Source organism: Phalangium opilio, unplaced genomic scaffold (genome assembly GCF_054372755.1).
Source record: "Phalangium opilio isolate 3A_F unplaced genomic scaffold, DU_Popi_V2 ptg000070l_1, whole genome shotgun sequence".
NCBI classification, from domain to species: Eukaryota; Metazoa; Arthropoda; class Arachnida; order Opiliones; family Phalangiidae; genus Phalangium; species Phalangium opilio.
The window spans coordinates 6,463,063-6,486,306 of NW_028324182.1; the positions used below are offsets into that span (position 1 = coordinate 6,463,063).

Consider the following 23,244-nt stretch of genomic DNA (forward strand, 5'->3'; position numbering starts at 1 on the left):
TTTCAGATATTTTTAGAACGGCTATATTTCCTACAATATTTGACATATTTTTAATCCGTTTTAATCAAAAACATTTCAATAAACCATGAATAGTTCCAAGGATTAACATAAATAATATTAGGAATGCATTTATTTTTTTTATAAATTTTTATAAAATTATTAGACCTAGACATTTTTTATAATAGACGTCGAAAATTGATTGAAATAATGATATTAGGTCTTAAATAGGCTTAGTAGGTTCGCGGTCTGGGGAAGTGAGTCCCGCTTTATCGATTGAGTTCTCGGGAAACATCTTTGAATCATCCCCCCGTTGTGTTTTTATTGAGTGCGCGAAACAGGTGCGGTTCTCACCGGTCTCGTCTCCTTTTAGTTTTTTATCATCTTTCTAAGATATTTTTACGGTCACACGCGCGGTATCGGTTATTAGCACCCTTTTTTATTAGTTTTGACTCATTTTGAGTCGTAATTCGTCTTTTATCATATAAATAAAACACGAAATATGTTGAGATTATGCGCCGCTCAAAGTAGATCAAACGGAATAGCCGCTTCTCCATCATCCCCGGATGCGGATAGAATCCCTTCTCCACTGGAAGACGTGCAACTCAAAGAAAATACTTCCGAAGATGACAAAAATAAGATTACCAAGAAATACAGGTTGGCCTACGGTCATTTTCATTCAATTTTATATACCTAAAAATATTGTATCTGTATTCCATTCTATAAAATGATGTAGTTTTTAGTGATTAGCAAAGGGTTGTTCCCGAGTCTAACTAAGGGACTCTTTAGGCCTAAAGCCCTAGACTTTCAGGAATCTGAGGGATAGCTAAGAAAGCATCATAGACACTAGAAATATATTTAAAGAATACCAGGCTTTCAAAACTGTTTGAGATAATCAGACATAGTAGTTACAAAGGTTCGGTTTATTTAGCTAGATATTTTGATATTATTTATAGCAGATAAATACTCTTAGCCTAAAAGAGTAAGTAGCTAAATTAGGGCTACCTGCGTTTTGATATCTATGAAAATGACGGTTTTTTATTTTTTGGCTTCGCTTCCAAATTTTAAGGCTTATATTCTAAGACACAAGGCCATATTTGCGAGAGAGAAGATTTAACATGGCTTAAAATCAGGCGCGCAAAATTTTTGGACGTCTAGAAAGAAGTCTTATGAAGTCTCGGAAATCTCTTGTGGAATTTTTTATAAGCCGACTGTCTGAAATCGGGTGTACAAAACTTCATCTTTGTGGGTTCCCCCTCGATTTTAGGTCTATTTAAGCAGAACCAGTATTTAAAAAAAATTAGGCCTCGAACGGAAAACGCGCCTTTTTTCGAACAGCTGACAGATTACCACATGGCTAAGAGCGCGTACCTGACCCTGTCGCGTTGCATGAAAAATCAAATAAGGATTATGGGGTGGAAGTAAAACTGAACTGAATTGAATTGAGGAAATTTTTTAATTATTGACCGCAAAGAGAATAAAGGGCCGTAGGGATTATATAAGCATAAGCTAAGCATTTATGGGCTTCCTATAATACCTTTGGCTCGCGTACTGTTAGTCTGATTTGAAATAGGCATATATTCTAGAATTGGCAAAATATTATTTACGTGAGTTGAGGAATCCCATTTATTTGCTTAAAATAATAAGTTAATAACCAGACTAAGCCTAAATATACGTGTACTTTTTTCTTTTAGATACATGAACTCCCGCGCAATTGGCAATCAAGCTTACATTCCAACGGAATTCGAGCATATAGCTAATGTGATAACTCACGGGGTAAGTTAATCATTAATTAACTTTAAATAATTAATTGCGATTAAGTCCTACAAATATAAAACCAACCAAATTTGGTGGTTAGATTTGGGTAATACCCAGTCTAGCGGGAACGATATTCATGCTTCAACAATCTCATAGCAAAAATCAGTATATCGCCGCTTTAGTCTATGGCTTCTCTTTAGTCGGGCTTTTTACCGTTTCTACTACTTTTCATTCTGTATTTTACGTGGGAAAGTTTAGGTAAAGACATTAATAATATTTTTTCTTAAAAGGGTTTGTCTAATTGTATTTGTCTCTCTATTTAAATTTGTAAAAAAGATTGTTGAAAGAAGTTCTGCATGTCTGTGATCGCGCTATTATCTATATCTTTATCGCGGCCTCATATACGCCTTGGTAAATATCTGTTTTCACTATTTCTTTTCTCTCTTCTGTGTACTGTAAAAACAAAAATTACACTTCATTAAAAATTCCCCACTTTTGACTATACGGGAATTACGAGAGGTATTTCTGTGGGCGCTGCCATAACATGTCGGCGGCCTTTAGTTAGTGGGTGACATTCCCTGTCGTCGAACGCGCTCCGTAGCCTTGGCAGAACAACTCTCCAAAAAGGGGGCGGTAACCTCGTAAGTCCCGTATAAACGGCGTGTAAACTGATAAGCAAACTACCCTCCTCTCAACCCCCTACACCAATAAAAAGGGGCTGAGCGGACCGTGGGACAAACGACGATCTTTTACTCATAGAGCTTACCATAGTTGGTGTATAGAAAGGAGATGGGGTCGGACAGCCCCTTTAACCCATCAGGGAACAGCTTCTTGACGTCATAGGTTTATAGAAAATAGTACATGATGCTGGCGATACAAACATTTAATTTTTGGTACTGAAACTTTATGAGCCTATTCACGTCAAGAAGTGATATCTAGTTTATTTCGGAGAAGGTATAAATTCGCGCCACATTTCTAGCTTTATCTCCAGTCCAAACGTAGGTCCGGAGTTAATCCCCGCCTCAAAATTATTACAACCAGCATCTCATTGGTTCTTGAAAACTCGCGACAGCGCGACGCGAATGACGAAAATTACGTATTTTCCGACTGAGGAGAGGGTAGCGAAATAGTCCGGCCTCCTTTTACGACCCCCCCCCCCACATGGCGCGCGAATACTTAGGCATCTTATACCTTCTTCCTAGTAAACTAGATATCGCTTCTTGTTCCCTGTACCACTGTCAGGTAGAGGGGGTCGACACTATTGTATGATAAAGGAGGGCTGTTCATATTACACAAAGCGCGAGCTAGTTTAAACGAAGTGTATTTTTTGTTTTTAAATCTATATATTTTTGGTACTGTCTTATTGAGTCCTTGCAATATTTAGGCTATTATTAAAAGATATTCAACCAGGCTTAGGCTCCCAACTCTGTTGGTTAGTCTGGCTAAGTGCTATTATGGGAATAGTTTATCAGTATTATTTTCACGAAAGGTAAACGTAAGGATATTTTCTTTCTTCCCATACCCTAAAACTAATTGCGAAATGTCTCTTGTATTTAAAAGGCATAAACATTTAGAAACCCTATTTTATCTTTGCATCGGAGTTCTACCATCTATCGCAATTTTTAACATAGTAAGAACTTTTGTAGTGATACATTACATTTCTTTCCTAATTTCATTGATCACATCCTATCCTATCCTATCTTTCTAAACGAACTTAGCAAGACAACCAAAATGGTTTGTACGAACTGATAATAGGAGGCGTCATCTACATTACGGGAGTTTTCTTTTTCAAACTGGATGGGCGAATTCCTTGCGCTCATGCCATTTGGCATTTATTTGTTAACGCCGGGGCTTCGTGTCATTTTTACGCGGTTTGCAAATATTTAATGGCCGCCAAGAATATTACCTCCGATAATTTTAAAACAGTTATATTACCCGGTACAGAAAATAGGCCAAATTTACCACTGCTTAATCAACAAGTTGGCCTTTAAATTATTTAATTATAACTTAATTAACCAAAACTTAAAAGGTACAAAAATTTAAATCTAATTTGAACCAGTATTTAAAGTGAATATGAGTGATTTCAGAGCCACCTTGAAAATTTGCTTCTCTTACGTCAAAAACCATATAAAATACCATTGCCTCCTTTATCTATCAAGGCCCGTGCATGAAATTTTTTCCTTTATTTCTTTCTTTCTTTCTTAAAAATGACATTTTAGTTCCCAACTGTTTTTCCGTTAGAGGCGCCGTTGTTCAGACCTATTTATTTATTTATTATTTTTGAGCGTGAATTCTCCTGAAGTGACATTACTTTTAAAATTCCGCCAACCCATAATTCAAATTACGCGGGTAATCTGTTGATTAACAGCGCCATCTAGGTTGAAAACCAGGCAATACTATAAAAACGAAAGCCTCAAATCCACCTTATTCCCTTTCGCCGGAAGTTAGGCTTAGCTCGGGATTCATGGGGGTGATTATTTGAGTAACGGAAAAAATTGGTCTGTCGTCCGATAGAGCTATTTCAGTGGGGGAAAAATTTCGTCTGCTACGAAAATTGGGCTTGCCTTTGAGTGTAGAGGGCGGCCATTTTGTGAGGGTTTCTCTATGGGCAAATAGCATTGGTGACGTAGCCATTACCCCCTCTGAAATAGCTCTATACAGTGCCAGTCTGGGAAATAGCACACTTCCTCTGGTCCAAAACCAGTTTATTAATTGCTTGGACTAGTTTTTTAATTCAAGAAGTGGGGGTTACTGGTCCTCAGGACCAGTTTATTAATTGCAAATCTGTAGGAGAACAAAGGCTGGGACCAGTCCGGAGACCAGTTAATTATTTCGGCGACTAGGGGGGTCACTGGTCTCAAAGACCAGTTTAAAAAAGATCCTTAATTCCCAGACTGTACAGTGCATATTTTTGGCTTTTGTAGCAGACGACAGACGAATTTCTTCCCGTTTCTCACGCCCATGAATCCCGAGCTAAGCCTAACTTCCGGCGAAACTGAATAAGGTGGATTACGCGGTAACCCCTAAAAATTGAACCCTGCAAGGGCCTTGATAGATAAAGGAGATAGTGGAAGGACTAAGTTACCGCCTAGACCAATCAAAGGACCAAAAATATTTTAGAAAATTTAAATTTTCAAGGGACTCTAAAATCTCCGATCACTTTATGAAATTTCAAAGTCATCTTTGGAAAAAGAGAAAGAATTTTATAAATAATATAGCCATTTGTGAGAAGTTGATCGATGTTTTTACTAGCACCATTTTTAAAGTTATTTGAACATAATTAATTATAGATTTAATTTGTTATTAAAGTTTTAAAGTTACTAGTTAATTTTAACTGTTGAAAATAATAAGTTAAAATTTTAAAGTTTTTATTTATTTATTTATTCCAACCACACCATTCTGTGATAATTTATTTAATTTTTATTCCTTTTATTATTAATATTAATCCAAAAGATAAAGTGATTAACTAATTAAAAAAAATAAACATTTAAGTCTCCCATACTAAATTAAAATCTTGTTAAAGGGAGGGTGAAGTAGAAAATCCAGTGATTTTTTTATCGATTCTTCTTCTAATTATAAGACCAGTCTGCATAGTCAAACATTTACACCAGGAAATACCAACTCCGAATGATTTTAAAATTCAAATTAGGTTCAGATTTTAAGGATAATTTTAAAGAAGGTCCTCCGACCAATCGCGTAACGCCCTGCCTTTTTATTAACAAAATTCTCGTGGCACGCTCCATGTCTCGCGCCACAATTATCACGTCGCGCGCCTAATTTTATCAAATCTCGTGATAAATTTCATTCAACACGGAACGTGCCACGAGAATTTTGTTAAATGGAAGGCAGGGCGTTACGCGATTGGTCGGAGGTCCTTGTTTAAAATTATCCTTAAAATCTGAACCTAATTTGAATTTTAAAATCATTCGGAGCTGGTATTTCCTGGTGTAAATGTTACACTATGCAGACTGGTCTTATAATTAGTAGAAGAATCGATAAAAAATCACTTTATTTTCTACTTCACCCTCCCTTTAATTAATATTTGTTTCAATATAGTCTTCCAAGATTTTCCTAACACGCTAATTTAGTGAATATTTTGGGAAACACTTAAATAATTAAATATATATTTACAAGAAACAAATATTTAGGAAAATGTTTACAAAATTTTTAATTTAAAAGATTAATTTTTAATTAATAAAAAATATTTTACCACAATTAATAAAATGGTAGTAAAAAGACCAAAAATATTATAATTTAATAATTATAAAATATAAACCCAATAAGTATTAAAGTTAAACCTGATATTATACTCATTTTAATTTAAACCATTAACTCTTAATTAATTGTTTCTGTATTATTTACCCCCATTTAATTGTGATATTTAATTATTAATTAATTTAACGAGACTCTCTGGGAGATCCCAGTTTATTTATTAATATTAATTAACCTAGAGTGTTTTTCTGTGATCAAATATGTATTTGTTATAAGTAAATAATTGTTGAGTATAAAGTGTATAATAATTAGATTTTATTTGCTGGATTGGATAATTTTATTTTATATACAATGATTAATTAACTTGAACCTAGTTACATATGATTTAATTTTAATTAATTAAACTTTTTTTTTGGTTCTAGGTTTGATTAAAACCTGGTTATTTTAATTGGAAAATTCTCCGTGATCAAATGGTCATCTTCAAACACAACTACAATGTTCACTTCAAATTCTACAATTGTAAAAGCGGGTTAAAGGTTTGATATTATAAGTTAATGTTGAATTAACTTTAATTTTTTACCAATTTTGAAATTATTAGTTATTAGAGTTGGGCATGTAAATAATCTCGGAAATACCATGTAAATTGGAATGGCTAAATTGTGACAAACATCTCCTTCTCCTATTTGAATGTTTTGTATCTCCGTTGCTAAATTTAATTTACAAAAGAGTTATTAGAGTTTCTTAAGCTTATTTTAATCAAACTTAAAATGTTAATTACAATGAGATAGAATATATTATTAAACCTAGAGTTACAATTCAAATCGGCTTACCGCGAAACACATTGTTTTTATTAAGCAAGTTTATCAAAACATAACAGCGCCATCTGCGAGCCTCTAGCGGAACTAATTACAACTTTTACTCGCTTATTTGCAATCAGAAACATCGTTATCATTTTTATTTCATCTATTTATTAGATTAAAAAGGGCTAGAGTTTCTATTATTTAACTCGCGTATTTAATTTAACACGTTTAAAAAACTATCTTGACAGCTTGTTACACAGATTATAGCAGCAGACGGTAATAAAAAAGTTCTTCAAGTGATTAATAGGTGGCGCCACCCGTATTTGATAAAGATTCATGCTCGACAAAAAGTGTATCGCGAAACGTCGATCTCGAGATCCTCATGTTGGGACTCTAGGTTTAATACATATATTCTATCTCATTGGTTAATTACCATCTCTAGCATATCCTTCAGCACATCCGCAGGTTTCAACCCTAACTAATTGTAACTCCACTGATCTTATTGGAGCGTCACATTTTTTAATACATAATTCACCAGAAAAGGGTTGAGTTATGCAACAAATTGTAGAGTCTAATTTCCCAGTTATAAGAAAATTTGGAATTTTAGTTCTCTGTTAAAAACGTTAAGTAGCTTTAGGCTTTGTTACTCTAATCAGGAATGCGTTAATTTATCTTACATCTTTTATGTTTTGTAACGACTCAGGGCTAATTGTGAAATTAACTGGTTTAACTGTAGCTACTTCTTCGCTTCTATCCTTATATTCTACAAAGAATTCTAAGGATTTGGTCAAATCTTTGTTGAGCAAGGGGCGTTTCATTTCACATTTTAAACTATACTAGTTAATTATCAAAGCTTAATTAACATTATTGTTATTTAAATTAAACATGGGCTAAATCTTACATGAATATTGATGAAAACTCCATGATATGTTTCATAAAGTGTTTTGTTTCCTTTTGGTTTTAAAGGAAATTCGAACGGAATTTCCGTGCGACCAGATGGAAAACGTCCCGATTTGGCAATTTCGACGGAATAAAATACCAGTTGAACTGGCTTAACGCTACTATAGAATGCATCAAATATTCCTACATTTTTAGCACTGAGCTGCATTGTTACATTTCCCTCTAATGTGATTGTCAAGCCTTCATGACGCACTTCGCCCTTACTATCGATGACTAAAACACCAGATACCAATTCCTTGTTGAATATAAATGTTTCATTTAATTAATTTTAGTTATTTTAATTTCGGTAAATCATTGCCTAACCAAGGCTTAACGACTAACTGCCTGTCAAGCCTCTAAATATGTTACTGGTCTATTTTTAAACAACCCTTCAATTTGACAATGCCCAGCAGCGAGGATTAAACAATTTGGAATACGGGGAATTATTAATTAAATTAAATACTTACGTTTTCATGGTAAGTTTTATTAACTTTTTTGGGGCGGATTTCTATGCTTGTCGCCATGATTTCGGTTCCGACGGTTCGTCGTATGAGCCGTTCGATCGAATGGAGCATAGTGAGATCAACTAAACCAAAAATGTCGTAAGATCAACTATATCCTGAATTGGAGCTGGAGGATTCGCTGGCCAGTGAGGCAGTGACGGCGAATTTGAAGGACTCTGAATAAAATAAATATTTTAGGCAACTTCATATGATATGAACAAACCCTAGACCATGACCAACTTAAAAAAACATAGTTCTCAGTTGGCTATGATGATGATAGGAATGGATCAAGTCCACCAAACTGAACTGACTTGAACTTTATTAGTCGGAGAAGAGCTGTCTGCTTATTCGTCTATACAAAATCCGCGAAGTTCGAATTTTTCAACCTCTACTGAGTTGTCAAGGCGTACTTTAAACCATTAAATATTATAATTAAATTGGACATCAATAACTTTAATATGATCCGTAATTATTCCGCATACAAAGTTGTAAAGAGTTTTAATCTAAAAAAGAAGAATTCAAAATGGAAACTGTCGTTTCCTTTCGGAACTTTAAAAAATAGTACAAGGCTTAGGTACTAATTGTTATTATAACCTTGGATGAAAACTGATGCAAATGTAATCATAATTGATAACCAAGGACGATTCACTACAGTTATCTTCTTATTCGATTAAAAAACTTTCTTTTTTCATCGTAACGTAAACGCGACGGACTTGTACAAATCAATCAAATTGGATTCTCTCAACTTAGGAAGGACTTTAAAAAGGTAGTTCAGTAATTCAGTTGATCATTTTAAACTGAATTTTTTATTATTAATTTCAAATAAATACGCATGTATTATAAAAAATAAACAAACAAACAAATGCTTTAATTTGAGGAGAATGTAAGCACGTGGTGTTTTTGGCAAGGTTTTGAATTTACCGATACATGTACATGGCTTTGAGAAATTAGAAGTTGCTTGAAGTTGCACATGAGTCTTTGGAATATTAGTTTTCTCACATCAGTTCAAAGATTTAAAAACTAATTAAACTTTGAATTTGCATATCTTCATGCCGATTAACTAAATAGGTCAATGTTTAAATGTTATCAAATATAGTCTTATGATAAATAATTTATTTATTATTGTGTAGTAGAAGTCTGTAATTAGAATATTTTTGTGTTATTTGCTTTTACTTTTATTGTAAAGTTACTGTATTTCGTTTTGAAAAGAATAAGCCGCTACTTGTTCCTAACTATGGATGATAATGCCTTAAATGATGGTGAGTTTTGATAGTGAAATCTTTATTGTTTTTTTAGTTCTGTAGAAATCTTGTTGTATTATTCATTATCTGAGACATGGGTTCAGAACTTCAGACTGATATTTATAGAGTAATGGCACCTACTTGCCTTTGACTGTATTAAGCTCTATGGGTAGTTAACATGGAGTGCCACTACTCTATGAAACCACAAAAAATGAAAAAAACTTTAAGAAACTGATTAGACTTTAAAATCTTATATATTTTTGTTTTAAAGTGTTAAGAATTGAGGGAAAGGTTTATTTGAATCAAGTTTCTAAAATACTTGAGCGGGCTTTTAATAATTTTTAGCAATTAAGTAGTTAAGTTAATTAAAATAAATGTTAAAATGGCTTTAGTTGCTGCTGAATCTGAAAGTATGACTCCAATACCATCAAGAAACCGTTTACGCTCAACATCCTTAGCTGAATTTATCCGCCCCGATTCCCCTAGTAAATGTACTTGGCATCCTGGTGCAAAAACTGAAGAATCAGTTCATACTCATCAAGTTAAAAGGTTTTAACCTTATTAAATAACTTTATTAGGGTTGACAGTATAATTAAGATTTTAAAATTAAATCTGCAGCGAAACAAAATCTAAGATACTACCTAATGTCTTGCATTATATTGGAGACACTCCTCTAATTAGATTGAATAAGATTCCCAAAGAATATGGCTTGAAATGTGAACTCTGTATGTAACAATATTGATTGAAGGTGGACTTCATAAACGTCGGACGCAACGCAATTTATTACAGGCAAAGGCAGGGCGTCGTGCGCAAACTTCCTCCGCCTTTTGCGCACGACACCCTGCCTTTGCCTGTACTAAATTGCGTTGCGTCCGACGTTTATGAATTCAACCTTTAAAGGGACTGTAAAGAAGGCATAGGCGGGTGGGTAAAAATTATTTGAAATACGTCAGAGGCACGTGACCGAGGAGAGGCGTGGTTCAAAGAAGCTTAGTTCGTTTTATTTCGAAAACTACCACTTCATGGAATTGGCGCTGCAATCTGGCGAAAAACAAGGACTAGATGTCCAATTCCACTCTATGAGGAGCCTTTGTATCTTGGTATCACGTGATGTCTGTGACGTATTTCAAATAATTTTTACCCACCCGCCGATGCCTTCTTTGCAGTCCCTTTAAACTCTTATAACATAAGAGTCTTATATTATGAAACACAATATATATATATAGTGGCCAAATGCGAATTTTTCAACGCTGGTGGTAGCGTTAAAGATAGAATTGGTCTCCGTATGATCGAAGATGCTGAAAGAGACGGAAAACTTAAACCAGGTTCAGTTATTATTGAACCAACATCAGGCAACACTGGCATTGGTTTAGCCTTAGCAGCTGCTGTAAAAGGATATAGATGCATCATAGTTATGCCTGAAAAAATGTCAAATGAAAAAGTGGATACCTTAAGAGCTTTGGGAGCTGAGATTGTTAGAACTCCTACTAGCGCTAGGTTTGACTCTCCAGAGTCTCATATCACTGTTTCCCAACGGTTAATGAATGAAATTCCTAATGCAATTATCTTGGACCAGTACCGGAATGCTGGAAACCCTTTGGCTCATTATGATACAACTGCTGAGGAAATTTTGGAACAGTGTGATCATAAGGTTGATATGATAGTTTTAGGAGCTGGGACTGGTGGTACCGTTACGGGAATTGGAAGGAAGATTAAGGAAAAGTTGCCACAGTGCAAGGTTCTGTCATTTTTGCCTATTTACAGGGTTCGTACACGACCTGGAAAACCTGGAAAAGTCAGGGAAATTGAAAATGGGCCTAAAAAGTCAGGGAAAAGTCAGGGAAATTGAAAATGGGCCTAAAAAGTCAGGGAAAAGTCAGGGAAATTGAAAATGGGCCTAAAAAGTCAGGGGAAAGTCAGGGAAATTGAAAATGGGCCTAAAAAGTCAGGGAAATGTCAGGGAAATTGAAAATGGGCCTAAAAAGTCAGGGAAATTGAAAATGGGCCTAAAAAGTCAGGGAAATGTCAGGGAAAAATATATTGGAGGGAAATTTAAAGTATAATGGTGATCAGAAAATTTTTTCGCTGAGATTTGAGCAAAGCCTCAAATTCGCGGAGCTCGCTTCGCTCGCTCAGGTTATTTATGATTTACTTTAAATTAAATTTAAACGAATTAATTGGCTAATTTTTATAAAAATAACTCGTGCAAAAATTATTTGAGTGAATATAGATTGGTTTTCATATACGTTCGCCATGTACGTTATTGCAAATAGTAAGGGAAATTTGTGGAATTTAGTCAGGGAAAACCTGGAAAAGTCAGGGAATTTCATTCCAAAAATTTTGTACGAACCCTGATTTAGTTGTAGAGTTTTATAAAAATCAATTACTTAATTAACTTAGATAGTCGGTGTTGATCCTTTGGGATCGATATTGGCTTACCCGGAATCTTTGAATGAAACTGATACATCGTACTACGAAGTTGAAGGAATTGGATATGATTTTATACCCACTGTTTTGGATAGATCTGTAATGTCTATTTTTAGTTTGAAAAATCTTAAGTCTTACAGAAATATCTTTTAAAATATGTTAGGTTGTTGATGAATGGTACAAAAGTAATGACAAAGATTCACTCTTAATGGCGCGTAAATTAATCAGTAATGAAGGATTGCTCTGTGGAGGAAGTAGCGGGACTGCTGTTGCAGCTGCTGTTAAAGCAGCGGCTCAATTAAAAGAGGGACAAAAATGTGTCGTGCTTCTTCCAGACGGAGTTAGAAACTACATGAGTAAATTTTTAAGTGATACATGGATGGTGGAACGCGATTTTATCAATCTTGATAAGGAAATGAAAGAAAAACATTGGTAAGTTGAAGATTGAAAATTTGAAATCATTAAAGTTAAAGGTTTGATTTATTCTGGAAGGTATACGGACTAAATACCCCCAAGACAAATCCCCCCATTTTTAAAAACGTACAAAATCCCCCCTCTCTCAAGACAAAATCCCCCGGTCATTTTCCCCCCATCCAAGTTAAGAGTACAAAATCCCCCTACTCTCTAGTCAAAATACCCCTACGCTCTGGACAAAATTCCCCGGTTAGGTTTGGGTTAGGTTTGGGTTAGGTTTGGGTTAGGTTTAGGTTAGGTTGGGTTAGGTTCGGTTCGGTTCGGTTTTGGAAATATTGTAACAATGGTACGCCTTTTCCAAAATATTATTTTTTACATTTATTTTCTTCTGAAGAACACAGTTTGGGGGGAATTTGTCCCGGGGCTGGGGGGGAATTTGTCCCGGGGCTGGGGGGGAATTTGTCCTGGGGCTGGGGGGGAATTTGTCCTGGGGCTGGGGGGGAATTTGTCCTGGGGCTGGGGGGGAATTTGTCCTGGGGCTGGGGGGGAATTTGTCCCGGGGCTGGGGGGGAATTTGTCCCGGGGCTGGGGGGGGGGTAATTTGTCCCGGGGCTGGGGGGGAATTTGTCCCGCGGCTGGGGGGGAATTTGTCCTGGGGCTGGGGGGGGGGGAATTTGTCCTGGGGCTGGGGGGGAATTTGTCCTGGGGCTGGGGGGGAATTTGTCCCGGGGCTGGGGGGGGGGAATTTGTCCCGGGGCTGGGGGGGAATTTGTCCCGGGGCTGGGGGGGAATTTGTCCCGGGGCTGGGGGGGAATTTGTCCTGGGGCTGGGGGGGAATTTGTCCCGGGGCTGGGGGGGAATTTGTCCCGGGGCTGGGGGGGAATTTGTCCCGGGGCTGGGGGGGAATTTGTCCCGGGGCTGGGGGGGGGAATTTGTCCCGGGGCTGGGGGGGGAATTTGTCCCGGGGCTGGGGGGGAATTTGTCCCGGGGCTGGGGGGGAATTTGTCCTGGGGCTGGGGGGGGGAATTTGTCCTGGGGCTGGGGGGGGGAATTTGTCCTGGGGCTGGGGGGGGGGAATTTGTCCTGGGGCTGGGGGGGGGAATTTGTCCTGGGGCTGGGGGGGAATTTGTCCTGGGGCTGGGGGGGAATTTGTCCTGGGGCTGGGGGGGGAATTTGTCCCGGGGCTGGGGGGGGATTTGTCCCGGGGCTGGGGGGGAATTTGTCCTGGGGCTGGGGTATTTTGTCTTCGGCATCCATTCGGGGGGAAATTGTCCGGGGGATTTTGTCTCCTACCTGAGGGGATTATGTCCTTTTCTTCTCAAATGGGGGGATTATGTCCAGGGGGGATTATGTCCTACATTCATTTTGGAATTTGGTAATTTTGTTTAGGTGGTGGGACTCGAAAGTTAGTTGTTTGGAATTACCAGGACCAGTTACAGTTTTACCGCACATGTGTGTTCAAGACGCGATTGATATAATGAAAGAGGAATTTTATGATCAATTACCAGTTGTGGATGAAACTGGTTTTATTCAAGGTGTTGTCACTTTGGGAAGTTTAGTGGCTAAATTAGTTGCTGGTCAAGTAACTGGTGCAGTACCAGTATCCAAAATACTTTACACGCAATTTCACAAGGTTTTATTTAAATCTATTTATTTATTTATTTTTAATTAAACTAATTAATTTTAATTAATTTTTATAAAAAATAAATATTTATATAGATTACATTGGAAACTACATTGGGAAAATTATCAAGGATTTTAAATAAAGGACATTTTGCTTTGGTAGTCCATGATCAGAAACAATGTATAGTTTTTTAATTATTAATTATTTATAATTTGTATTTAATTAAATAGATATTTTTAATTATAGTTTCCAGTAGAGATACTGTTGAGAAAAAACAAATAGTTATTGGAGTTGCTACCCCCATTGATTTGCTTAATTATATCACAACACATGAAGTGGAACATAAGAAAAGCGATAATACCACCGCAAAATAGCGCAATTGTAAAGAAGTAAAAATTAATTTGGTTGAATCATTTATTTTAATTATTGAATCTATTTTTTTTTTTGGCATTTAACAGTTTTATAATAATAATTTTGTTTATTTGTTTGTTTGTTTGAAATAATACAGAAATTTGTTTTCGCTGCCTAAAAATATTATGTAAACATTACGTTTTTGAAAGATTTAAACTTTAAAGAAAAATAATTATATATATAAAAATTAATTTGAAATTACTATTTAAATTTTTTTATTGTTTTTATTAAAGGGAGGGTGAAGTAGAAAATCAAGTGATTTTTTATCGATTCTTCTACTAATTATAAGACCAGTCTGCATAGTGAAACATTCAGGAAATACCAACTCCGAATGATTTTAAAATTCAATTTAGGTTCAGATTTTAAGGATAATTTTAAACAAGGACTGCCGACCAATCGCGTAACGCCCTGCCTTTTTGTTAACAAAACTCTCGTAGCACGCGCCATGCCTAAAGAAATTTATCACGAGATTTGATAAAATTCGCGAGCGACGTGATAATCGTGGCGCGAGACATGGAGCGTGCCACGAGAATTTTGTTAATAAAAAGGCAGGGCGTTACGCGATTGGTCGGCAGTCCTTGTTTAAAATTATCCTTAAAATCTGAACCTAATTTGAATTTTAAAATCATTCGGAGTTGGTATTTCCTGGTGTAAATGTTTCACTATGCAGACTGGTCTTAAAATTGGTAGAAGAATCGATAAAAAAACACTTGATTTTCTACTTCACCCTCCCTTTAAGAATAATAATTACATTAATATTATAGATAATTCTTTACAGGTTATCCTTTTTAATACTTTTATAAAATCAGTATTTTAAAGGGAATTTGCACTTTTACATTAATAAAGTGCATTATTTTAGTTTAATAATAATTTAGGAATTTTTAAATTGCTAGTTTTCAGATTTCGGTATAGATGGCGCCACGTGCATTATAGAAAACCGGAATTTTTTAACCCGTCGTTTGATTGGACGGTTTTAAAGGCTCGCCTCTCTACCGTTGGTTGAACTTTGACTTCCGGTTAGTATTTCCGGTTTAATCGCGTATTATTCAAGATGGTGGCTGGTACGAGCCTGCGGGACCGTGGAACGGGTAAGCCTGTCAATTTTTTTTACATATTCATAGGTATTCTTTAGCATAATATATGCATTTAGCCACGAGGTTCTTGGCAGTGTGTATTAGGTAGTTGTCGCCACTTTAGGATCGTTTTTAAGTTAATTTAATTAAGATTGAAAGTGAGGAGTGAAGCCATGTGACCATTGAATAAGGGTTGGTCAGTTTTTGGTGGCTAGTATCGGACGTTACATTTCTGACTAATGTCTCTACCCCCGCGGACCTTGTCCGTGGTCGTATTTTAATGTCCCCATAAACATTGGCCGAGGCTTAGGGGGTATTTTTCAACCTTGCAGTCAAATAGGTTGACTTCCTCATTTGTTTACGTATAGATACTAAACGAAATTAACGCGTTACTATGTTTTGTAAGTTGTAAGGCGCGCTGTTTATTCAGAGAGGAACTTTTCTGGCACCCTTTCAAAATTGTCAAAACCTCTAAAGCGGGTAAAGTAAATCTAGGGCGAGTTTTTCCATACCCTAATCCCCCTTGAATACTTCAATCCCGGCTTTATTACATGTCGTATTTAAAAACCTACAAAAACTAAAATATTAGGGATAATTTTACCGCTTAAGTGACGTAATTGAGGGTTAAATATCGTGTTAATTGCAAGATTCAGTTTTGTTGGGAACAAATTGAAATTAAATCCTAAATGGAACATGAAATTAGTTAGCAAACTAGGATAAGTTTGTAGCCAAATTAAACGCGGTGGTGTTTTTATGAACAGGGTAGAGTGTTAAGTTAGAGAGAGAGAGATCCTTTCTAGTACAAGATAAAAACGAGGCTTGAATTCCAGAAAAGGCGGGAAACTTACTGTGGGACACGTGACAATCTAGGGACGGGAGATGCATTGGTTTGTTTACCTAGTGTTTTCGCGCTACTTTTAATTTAAATTTGGGCCTTGTGGGGCATCAAGACTTCGTTAGAAAATACAAATATAATGTACACTGTTGTATTAGGGTAGCCAACTCTATATTGTATTTTTTTTTTAATCTAAGTATTTCGTGACAAGGCATTTGTCATACTCTTAAAGTAACCATGGTTTGCATTTGCAATATATACTTTGTGCGTTTTAAGACTTGAATTGGAGGGGGGGGGGAGGGACTGTTAATATACACTTCGCGTTTGCGCTACATGTTTAGGACAATTTAGATCGAGGTATTTTTAGCATACTGTTATGAAGGATATTAGTACCTCTAACTTTCAGATCGTTAAATTGAATAGGCAAATAAGGGAAATGTGTTTTTATAGCCTTATGTCCTCACGAAATGGATAAATTTAGGCCTAAGCAAATTTCTTTATGGAACTTTGCTTAGTTTGACAACGTACGTATTATCTCAGTGGTACTAACTAAGTTTATGTTAAATACAGAAATTATGCAAATTTGTTTTGTTAACGTCCGTAAAAACCTAAAACTATGCCATCAAAAAACTTTAAAGCTCGAAACAATTTCATTCCAAGTGAATGTAAAAACTGTCGGCAACAGGGAATATAACGGGTGTAACGTCAGGTTGAATTATTTTTATAGCCCCTTCCTTTTTGTCTTCAAGTCGATTATCACGTCTTTTGGAATTCAAGAAGAATTCCAATTCGCGAGTGGCAAAATCGTTTATGTATTAAACAGCGCGGGGAAAAAGACCGTTTGAATGTCCTATAGGTAGCCAAAAACTCTTATTTCCAGGGAAATATTCCTAGTTTTATCCAATATTGGATTGCCAAGCTCCCCTCTTAATGTCCCGTATATTTTTTACGCGCGCTAGAAACCCACAATTTGAAGTAAAATATTTTAACAATCATATTTCAGTCAAAACTTTTAAATTCGGGGAAACTCGCGAGAATTTTATAAATGGGCTGCTTCAACTAAAAGATAAAAGATAGAGTAATTTCGGTTGAGAGGGGGAGTGAACTGTGTATCCCCTACGTTAGGGGCAACTTTGTACTAGAGAATACTATTTGCCCCCGGAAGGGAAGGGGAGGGGGGGATATCACTAAGGTAAGAGATAGAGGGCTATGACGTTGCCGTATATGGGAAAGAAATTACTCTATACTCTCTCCCGTTATTGAGATGGTATTGACCCTTGAAAAACCATGAAAATCGGTTATCCAAAAGTTATATGAACCCTGCGCAAAGGCTTTTAAAGACTTGCAAAAACATAAAACTGACAACTTTGAAAATTAAATAAATCAATGTTAAAAACTCCATACAGTATTTTACATTTTACTCCAATTTATGGATTTCTATCTAGTAATCCTATGTAAGAATAACGGGGGGGAGGGGGTTTCTTGGGGGAAAAGTTTTGTGGCTTTAAGCGGTTTCTATTTGCGATTGAAACATTTTATCTCCATAAGCTTCTGACGTTCGCAATCGTTTTTACATTATAAAAGTTTTTTTTCTTTCTTTTCTTGGTGGTGTTGCCCCCTGAAAGAAAAGTATAGTGAGCCATTTCGACTCTACTTTGGGCGCGAAAGAATGTTTTGGGGGTCCAGGGGGGGGGCTTTTGGTTTTGGTTCCTATCTCGGAATAATCAAAAATGCCAACGCACGATTTTCTCCAAATTTATTCCGTTATTATAGTTTAGCATGAATTTGTCCAAGCAACCCGGGATGGGGGAGATATTTGGCGCCCATTTTTAGATCCAGGGGGAGGGGAGGGGGGTGTTTGTGGTGCTGCTATTCTCTCAGGATTGTTTTCGTTGTGGGAATTTTTTTATTCCAAATATTGATGGGATGATTTGTTGTGGGTTTCTTCTTTGGGGTCAAAAGTAATTTGGAGGTAGTTGTGGCTTCTTTTGGTTGCGAGGTTGAATTTTAGGGAAATTTTTTAGGCTTTTTCAAGGTTTTACCAGGGATAGATTTAATTTTAGAAGTAGGAATGGAGAACAGTTAGTGTTTACTTCAGTCTGACTCAAGCCCAGTATAGAGCCCCCTCCCTCCAATACGTAACGAAAATTTTAAATTATCTTATTGGCTCACTTAAACCACGTTCTGATGACGTAGCTCACGAGGAGGGCGAAGAATACCTTATTCCTTTTTACCTCTGTCGCTATAACCCGCCTCTTCTTTCATACCCCCGTCCCTTGGAAGGGGGGTCCGGGACTTTGACGCGCGCCCACAATACTCTGTTCTCCATTCCTACTTATAAAATTAAATCTATCCCCGATATTGTAGGTAGAAACATGCTTCCAAATACTATATTCATTATTTCATATGCTTTTTCGATTAAACAAAGAAGAAAATTCATTAAAAATTCGAAATAGAGCAGCAAAACTTAAACTTTAAACTATAATACTACTAATATAAAAAAACCCCAACTTTACTTTATCAAAACCTTAAAATATTTAACGAAATTTCGTGCAAGAATTAAGCTTATTACCAAATTAGTATTTCAAGTTTAGGGAATCAGGGTCAAGTAGTTTTATTTTACGTAATATGTTTTCCCCTAATCTACATTTTCGAAATATCGCCTCGTTCCTTTTTCTTTATATATATATATTTATATATTAATATACATATATACCTTCATATACATATGTATAAACGGCGTTCGCAACTATATTAACCGGCTCGTAATCGCGGCTATAATTTATTATAACTATACGCCTGTATAGCGATGAGCTAAAAAAAGTTGACGCCTGAGTACAAAGGGCGAACTTTTTTTTTTTTTTTTTGAAGGCAAAATGGGTGGAAATTTGTGTCGATAGGGGACGCCATCGATATCAGAAACGATTAATTAAATCTCTTGGAAGATTTTTTGAACGATGTAGTATTCACAGATTCGCTAAGATGTATATATATATATATATACATTTATTATATCTATACGAAATTACGTTCAACTTTCAAATGAGAAAAAAAAATTGTCTTTTTCCTTTCCCCCCAATCTCTCTCTCTCTACCCTAGCGCCGTTGAATTAAAAACAAGAATATTCATTTTTTTTATCAAACTTTGTAGTTACGGGCAACGATGTAGATTGAAAGCATTTTCTCAATATTTTTTCGAAAGAAGTTACGGGTTTAATTTACTTTTTTTTTAAATTTTAATTTGTGGTCAAACTGAAGGACGTTTATGGATGCCGCATGGATTTAATTATTTCCGGGAAAGGTTCGAATAATTTTTAAATATGTATCTTTTATTTTATTTTTGAAAATAAGTACTTGTTTAGTTAGTAATTATGGGGAAGATGGTAAATTTAGAATTTATTTTTAAATAATATGATTAACTTAATTAATTGTTACGTTACCTGCATTTTTTGCGGGGAATTAAAAGCTAATTTGTGTGGCTAATAATGTTTTAATGTATTTAAATGATTTTAATCCTGTTAATCACAATCAATGGTAACTCTATGACTTAAAAACTGGTAACTCTATGACTTAAAAACTGGTAACTCTATGACTTAAAAACTGGTAACTCTATGACTTAAAAACTTAACCGTAATTAACAATAAGATTATCTACGGTAAATTATGCCCAAGAGTTTGGCAGATTGACATCATTCGTATATTTGCGGGAAATTAAATTTCTATGAAGGGCTTAGTTTTAATGTATTTAAATGATTCTAAGCCTGTTAATCACAATTAATTGTAACTCTATGACTTCAAAACTTAACCGTAATTAACAAAACAGTAAGATTATCTATTCCTCTTTGGCTTGACACTTAACCCAAATCCTAATTATTATGTAATTAAGCTTCAAAATATAGGCCGATTTTTTTTTTCTTTGTAACAATTACAATTAGGTGTAGGCCTAGTACAACGGTACAGATTTTAATCTCTGAAGTTTCACCCCCAAACCGTAGGCCTATTTCATTGGATAACCGATTTTGCGAAATTTCTATTATTTGTACTTCTTTAATCAAATTGGGATTTAATGTCATTAGAGATACTTTTTGTAAATTCTAGTTTATGTAATCATTCTTCCCCCCTCCCCCTTTTGCATTTCCCGGTTTGAGTATATTTCCAAAACGACCTTGTCGTTATTCTAGAGAAAAAAGAAATCCTACATTTTAAGCAAAATGTAGGATATTTCTACACAGAAATGCCTGGCGTGTATATAAAAAAAAACCAAGAGATAAAAATTCTTACCCCCAAAAAAACTTTACTACTCGTACTTTTTGATAAACAATTAATGCATATTGAGGCTTCTAAACACGCGTTAACTAGGCTTAACCCCGAATTCGAAGAACTGATAAATAGTTGCGTAAAGAAAATGCACCGTAACTGTTAACTTTCCATCGCGAAAAGTTTCGTGTTTTTAGTAAGTCAGGAAGGCGTATATAACACTTCTTGACTTTATAAATTTTGTAAAACCAGGGATAGATTTAATTTTACAAGTAGGAATGGAGAACAGAGTAATCTGGGCGCGCATCAAAGTCCCGGACCCCCTTCAACAGGACTGAGGGGGTGTGAAAGAAGAGGCGGGTCATAGCGAGAGAGGTAAAAAGGAGTTACGTATTTTTCGCCGTCCCCATCAGCAACGTCATCAAAACGTAGTTTAAGTGAGCCAATAAGATAATTTAAACTTTTCTCTACGTGTTGGAGGGAGGGGCTATGAGTCGGACTGATATAAATACTAACCGTTCTCCATTCCTACTTCGAAAATAAAATCTATCCCTGATTTCACACACCTTTACGCTATAAAGAGTAAATTATGTAGTAATATATTTTTGTATCTATTAGAAGTTTTTTATATATATTTTTTATAATCCAAAAATGTTGCGGCAAAAGAGATTTGCGTAAACGATAAATAAGGTCAACTAAGAAGACAGTTTTTTGAATTATTTTTTTTTTTTTGGTTGAGCGGGGGACGTTACGAAGAGAAATGATGTAGATGCGTCACGTTCTCGCTTGTATTTGCAAGTTATAACGTTAAACGTTGACCTAATTTGCATTATTAACGCCGTATTTAAGTGCATTAATGTTTAATTGTTTCTAAGCGTTGAAGTTTAAGGGGGCTTAGGCTTGGTATTCGAATTTCTAATAAAAATTCTAGAACCCACTCTCATCTGGGGTTAAAATTATTTACAAGAGTTGAATATGTTTAACTAAGAAATTAATAAATTGAACAGAAGTGGTATGTATTAGTTTAGCATCTTGGGAAGGGTCACGAAATTAACGTGTTTAATTTTTTTTATTTTTTCATAAGTTTATAATATATGTTCTAAAAGTATCACACTACCTATACTTCGTAATGCTTCTGAGAGACTTACAGCTCGAGTTAGTTCGAGAACGACGGAGGCGAGAATTGACTACACGTGGTTATTTTTGTAGTCCATCTTCCTTTTTAGTCTGCATTGACAGCGCCTCACCAGGCGTGGCTTTACTAGAATCTATGACGTTTCATCTACGTCACTTTATGACAAGCTCTCATTAGCCAATAGCCAGTGACAAAGTCACAAAGTTATGAAATATATCTTATGAACTTAATGTTCTTGGTGTTGAATTGCACTCGGGGAACATAACGAGGTTAAACTATATTTTCAATATTATTTATTCAGTTTGATAAAAAAATTCAAGATTTAATTTGTTTAAGCTATTTAATGACTATAAATTCCCATACAATTATCAATTAATCGGTTCAGAATTTAATCTAAGGGTTGACCATATATTACTAAGCAAATAAATAATTTTTGATAACTTTAACCAATAAGAATTAGTCACCAGAAATAGCAATTCAATTTAATTTAATACAAATAACACTTTAATTGATATTAATATTTTTTTCGACTTCAAGAGAGCCTATTTTTTTCGCGAACTTTCTATTTGAGGAAATTGTTTGTAAAATAAAAATTATAATTTTAATTTTGGTGGAAACCTATTGAAAATAAGTATGAAGTAAGTTAATACATATATTTTTCTATTCGCTTAATTAAATCACGTTTAAAGGAAATAATATTTAATTATATTTAAAAAAATTTGAATAATTAATTATCCCGGAAAAAAATTAGGTATTTTGAAATATTTTTTTCGCCCCTTGGGGATTTTTCTGAATATATTTTATTTTGTACGTTTTAGTTTTTTTGGCTCGGGTTATGCTATGTAGTTTTTAGTCAGTCCCCATCATGAGGCCTCAATCTTGGCAAAGGGGAATAAATAACTCACTTGAATATATCCATGCTAAAATACTCAAAGGGATACTCAAATGTTAATTGAGGGTTGTTTTTTGTTTTCAAAACTTTTTAAGGAATTTTCTATCAAAATGTTTGTTAGCGTAATCAGGATAGATTTAATTTTAGAAGTAGGAATGGAGAACGGTTAGTATTTACTTCAGTTATTCCGACTCATAGCCCAGTATAGAGCACCTCCCTCCAATACGTAACGAAAAGTTTAAATTATCTTATTGGCTGACTTAAACTACGTTTCGATGACGTTGCTGACGGGATGGCTAAAAATAAGCTATTCCTTTTTACCTCTGTCGCTATGATCCGCCTCTTCTTTCATACCCTCCGTCCCATGGAAGGGGGTCCGTCACTTTGACGCGCGCCCAGATTACTCTGTTCTCCATTCCTACTTCTAAAATTAAATCTATCCCTGGTTACAGTCTATGCAAAGAGATGTGTCAGTAATTTACTAAGTATTACCGATTTATTGCATACTTGGATTTTACCCTCATGGTAAATGGACCCTTTTCCAAGGTCACGGGTAAAAGAATCTGGTGTTTGACCATCTTGTTCTGCTTAACCCTATAGTACTTCCCCCAGGTTTGAAAAGGGTTAAGGGACTCACGCTATGACCGATTATTAAAAGTTAGCTGAGACATTCGTGGAAAAAGCTACCGATATGGAATATTAGTTAAATTAAGTTGTTATAACGACTG

The 23,244-nt window shown here is 35.5% G+C and overlaps 4 protein-coding genes across 7 annotated transcripts in view; 3 read left to right on the plus strand and 1 right to left on the minus strand.

The window, feature by feature from the left end:
* Positions 1-265: 265 nt before the first annotated feature.
* On the plus strand, positions 266-3,950 carry LOC149661308 (monocyte to macrophage differentiation factor 2). Of its 2 annotated transcripts, XM_089842790.1 has the most exons (7): positions 266-654; positions 1,692-1,773; positions 1,856-2,013; positions 2,092-2,166; positions 3,140-3,244; positions 3,316-3,385; positions 3,474-3,950. In XM_089842790.1, exons 1-7 carry the CDS (start codon positions 500-502, stop codon positions 3,744-3,746), a joined length of 918 nt encoding a protein of 305 aa, XP_089698916.1. In that variant the 5' UTR covers positions 266-499; the 3' UTR covers positions 3,747-3,950. The 2 variants fall into 2 exon arrangements, with proteins under 2 accessions (XP_089698916.1, XP_089698917.1); XM_089842791.1 differs by lacking the exons at positions 1,856-2,013; positions 2,092-2,166 and having other exon boundaries at positions 3,140-3,385.
* A 2,310-nt stretch (positions 3,951-6,260) lies between these two features.
* On the minus strand, positions 6,261-8,307 carry LOC149661309 (vacuolar protein sorting-associated protein 26C). Its single transcript, XM_089842789.1, has 6 exons — positions 8,174-8,307; positions 7,669-7,962; positions 7,445-7,603; positions 7,201-7,378; positions 6,548-6,673; positions 6,261-6,478 (listed from the first exon to the last, which is right to left on the minus strand). The coding sequence occupies exons 1-6, from the start codon at positions 8,279-8,281 to the stop codon at positions 6,396-6,398; spliced, it is 948 nt and encodes a 315-aa protein (XP_089698915.1). The 5' UTR covers positions 8,282-8,307; the 3' UTR covers positions 6,261-6,395.
* Positions 8,308-8,517: 210 nt separating this feature from the next.
* On the plus strand, positions 8,518-14,530 carry Cbs (Cystathionine beta-synthase). Of its 3 annotated transcripts, none has more exons than XM_089842784.1 (10): positions 8,518-8,975; positions 9,396-9,468; positions 9,843-9,999; positions 10,069-10,175; positions 10,677-11,188; positions 11,851-11,976; positions 12,041-12,309; positions 13,681-13,924; positions 14,011-14,095; positions 14,162-14,530. In XM_089842784.1, exons 2-10 carry the CDS (start codon positions 9,444-9,446, stop codon positions 14,287-14,289), a joined length of 1,653 nt encoding a protein of 550 aa, XP_089698910.1. In that variant the 5' UTR covers positions 8,518-8,975; positions 9,396-9,443; the 3' UTR covers positions 14,290-14,530. The 3 variants fall into 3 exon arrangements, with proteins under 3 accessions (XP_089698910.1, XP_089698912.1, XP_089698911.1); XM_089842785.1 differs by lacking the exon at positions 8,518-8,975 and adding an exon at positions 9,159-9,229; XM_089842786.1 differs by lacking the exon at positions 9,396-9,468.
* An 811-nt stretch (positions 14,531-15,341) lies between these two features.
* Positions 15,342-23,244, plus strand: part of LOC149661311 (uncharacterized) — a 190,939-nt gene continuing 183,036 nt past the window's right edge. Inside the window, exon 1 of the mRNA XM_089842783.1 lies at positions 15,342-15,414. The gene's annotated coding sequence lies outside the window, so the exon portion shown is untranslated. The remainder of the gene's footprint in view (positions 15,415-23,244) is intronic.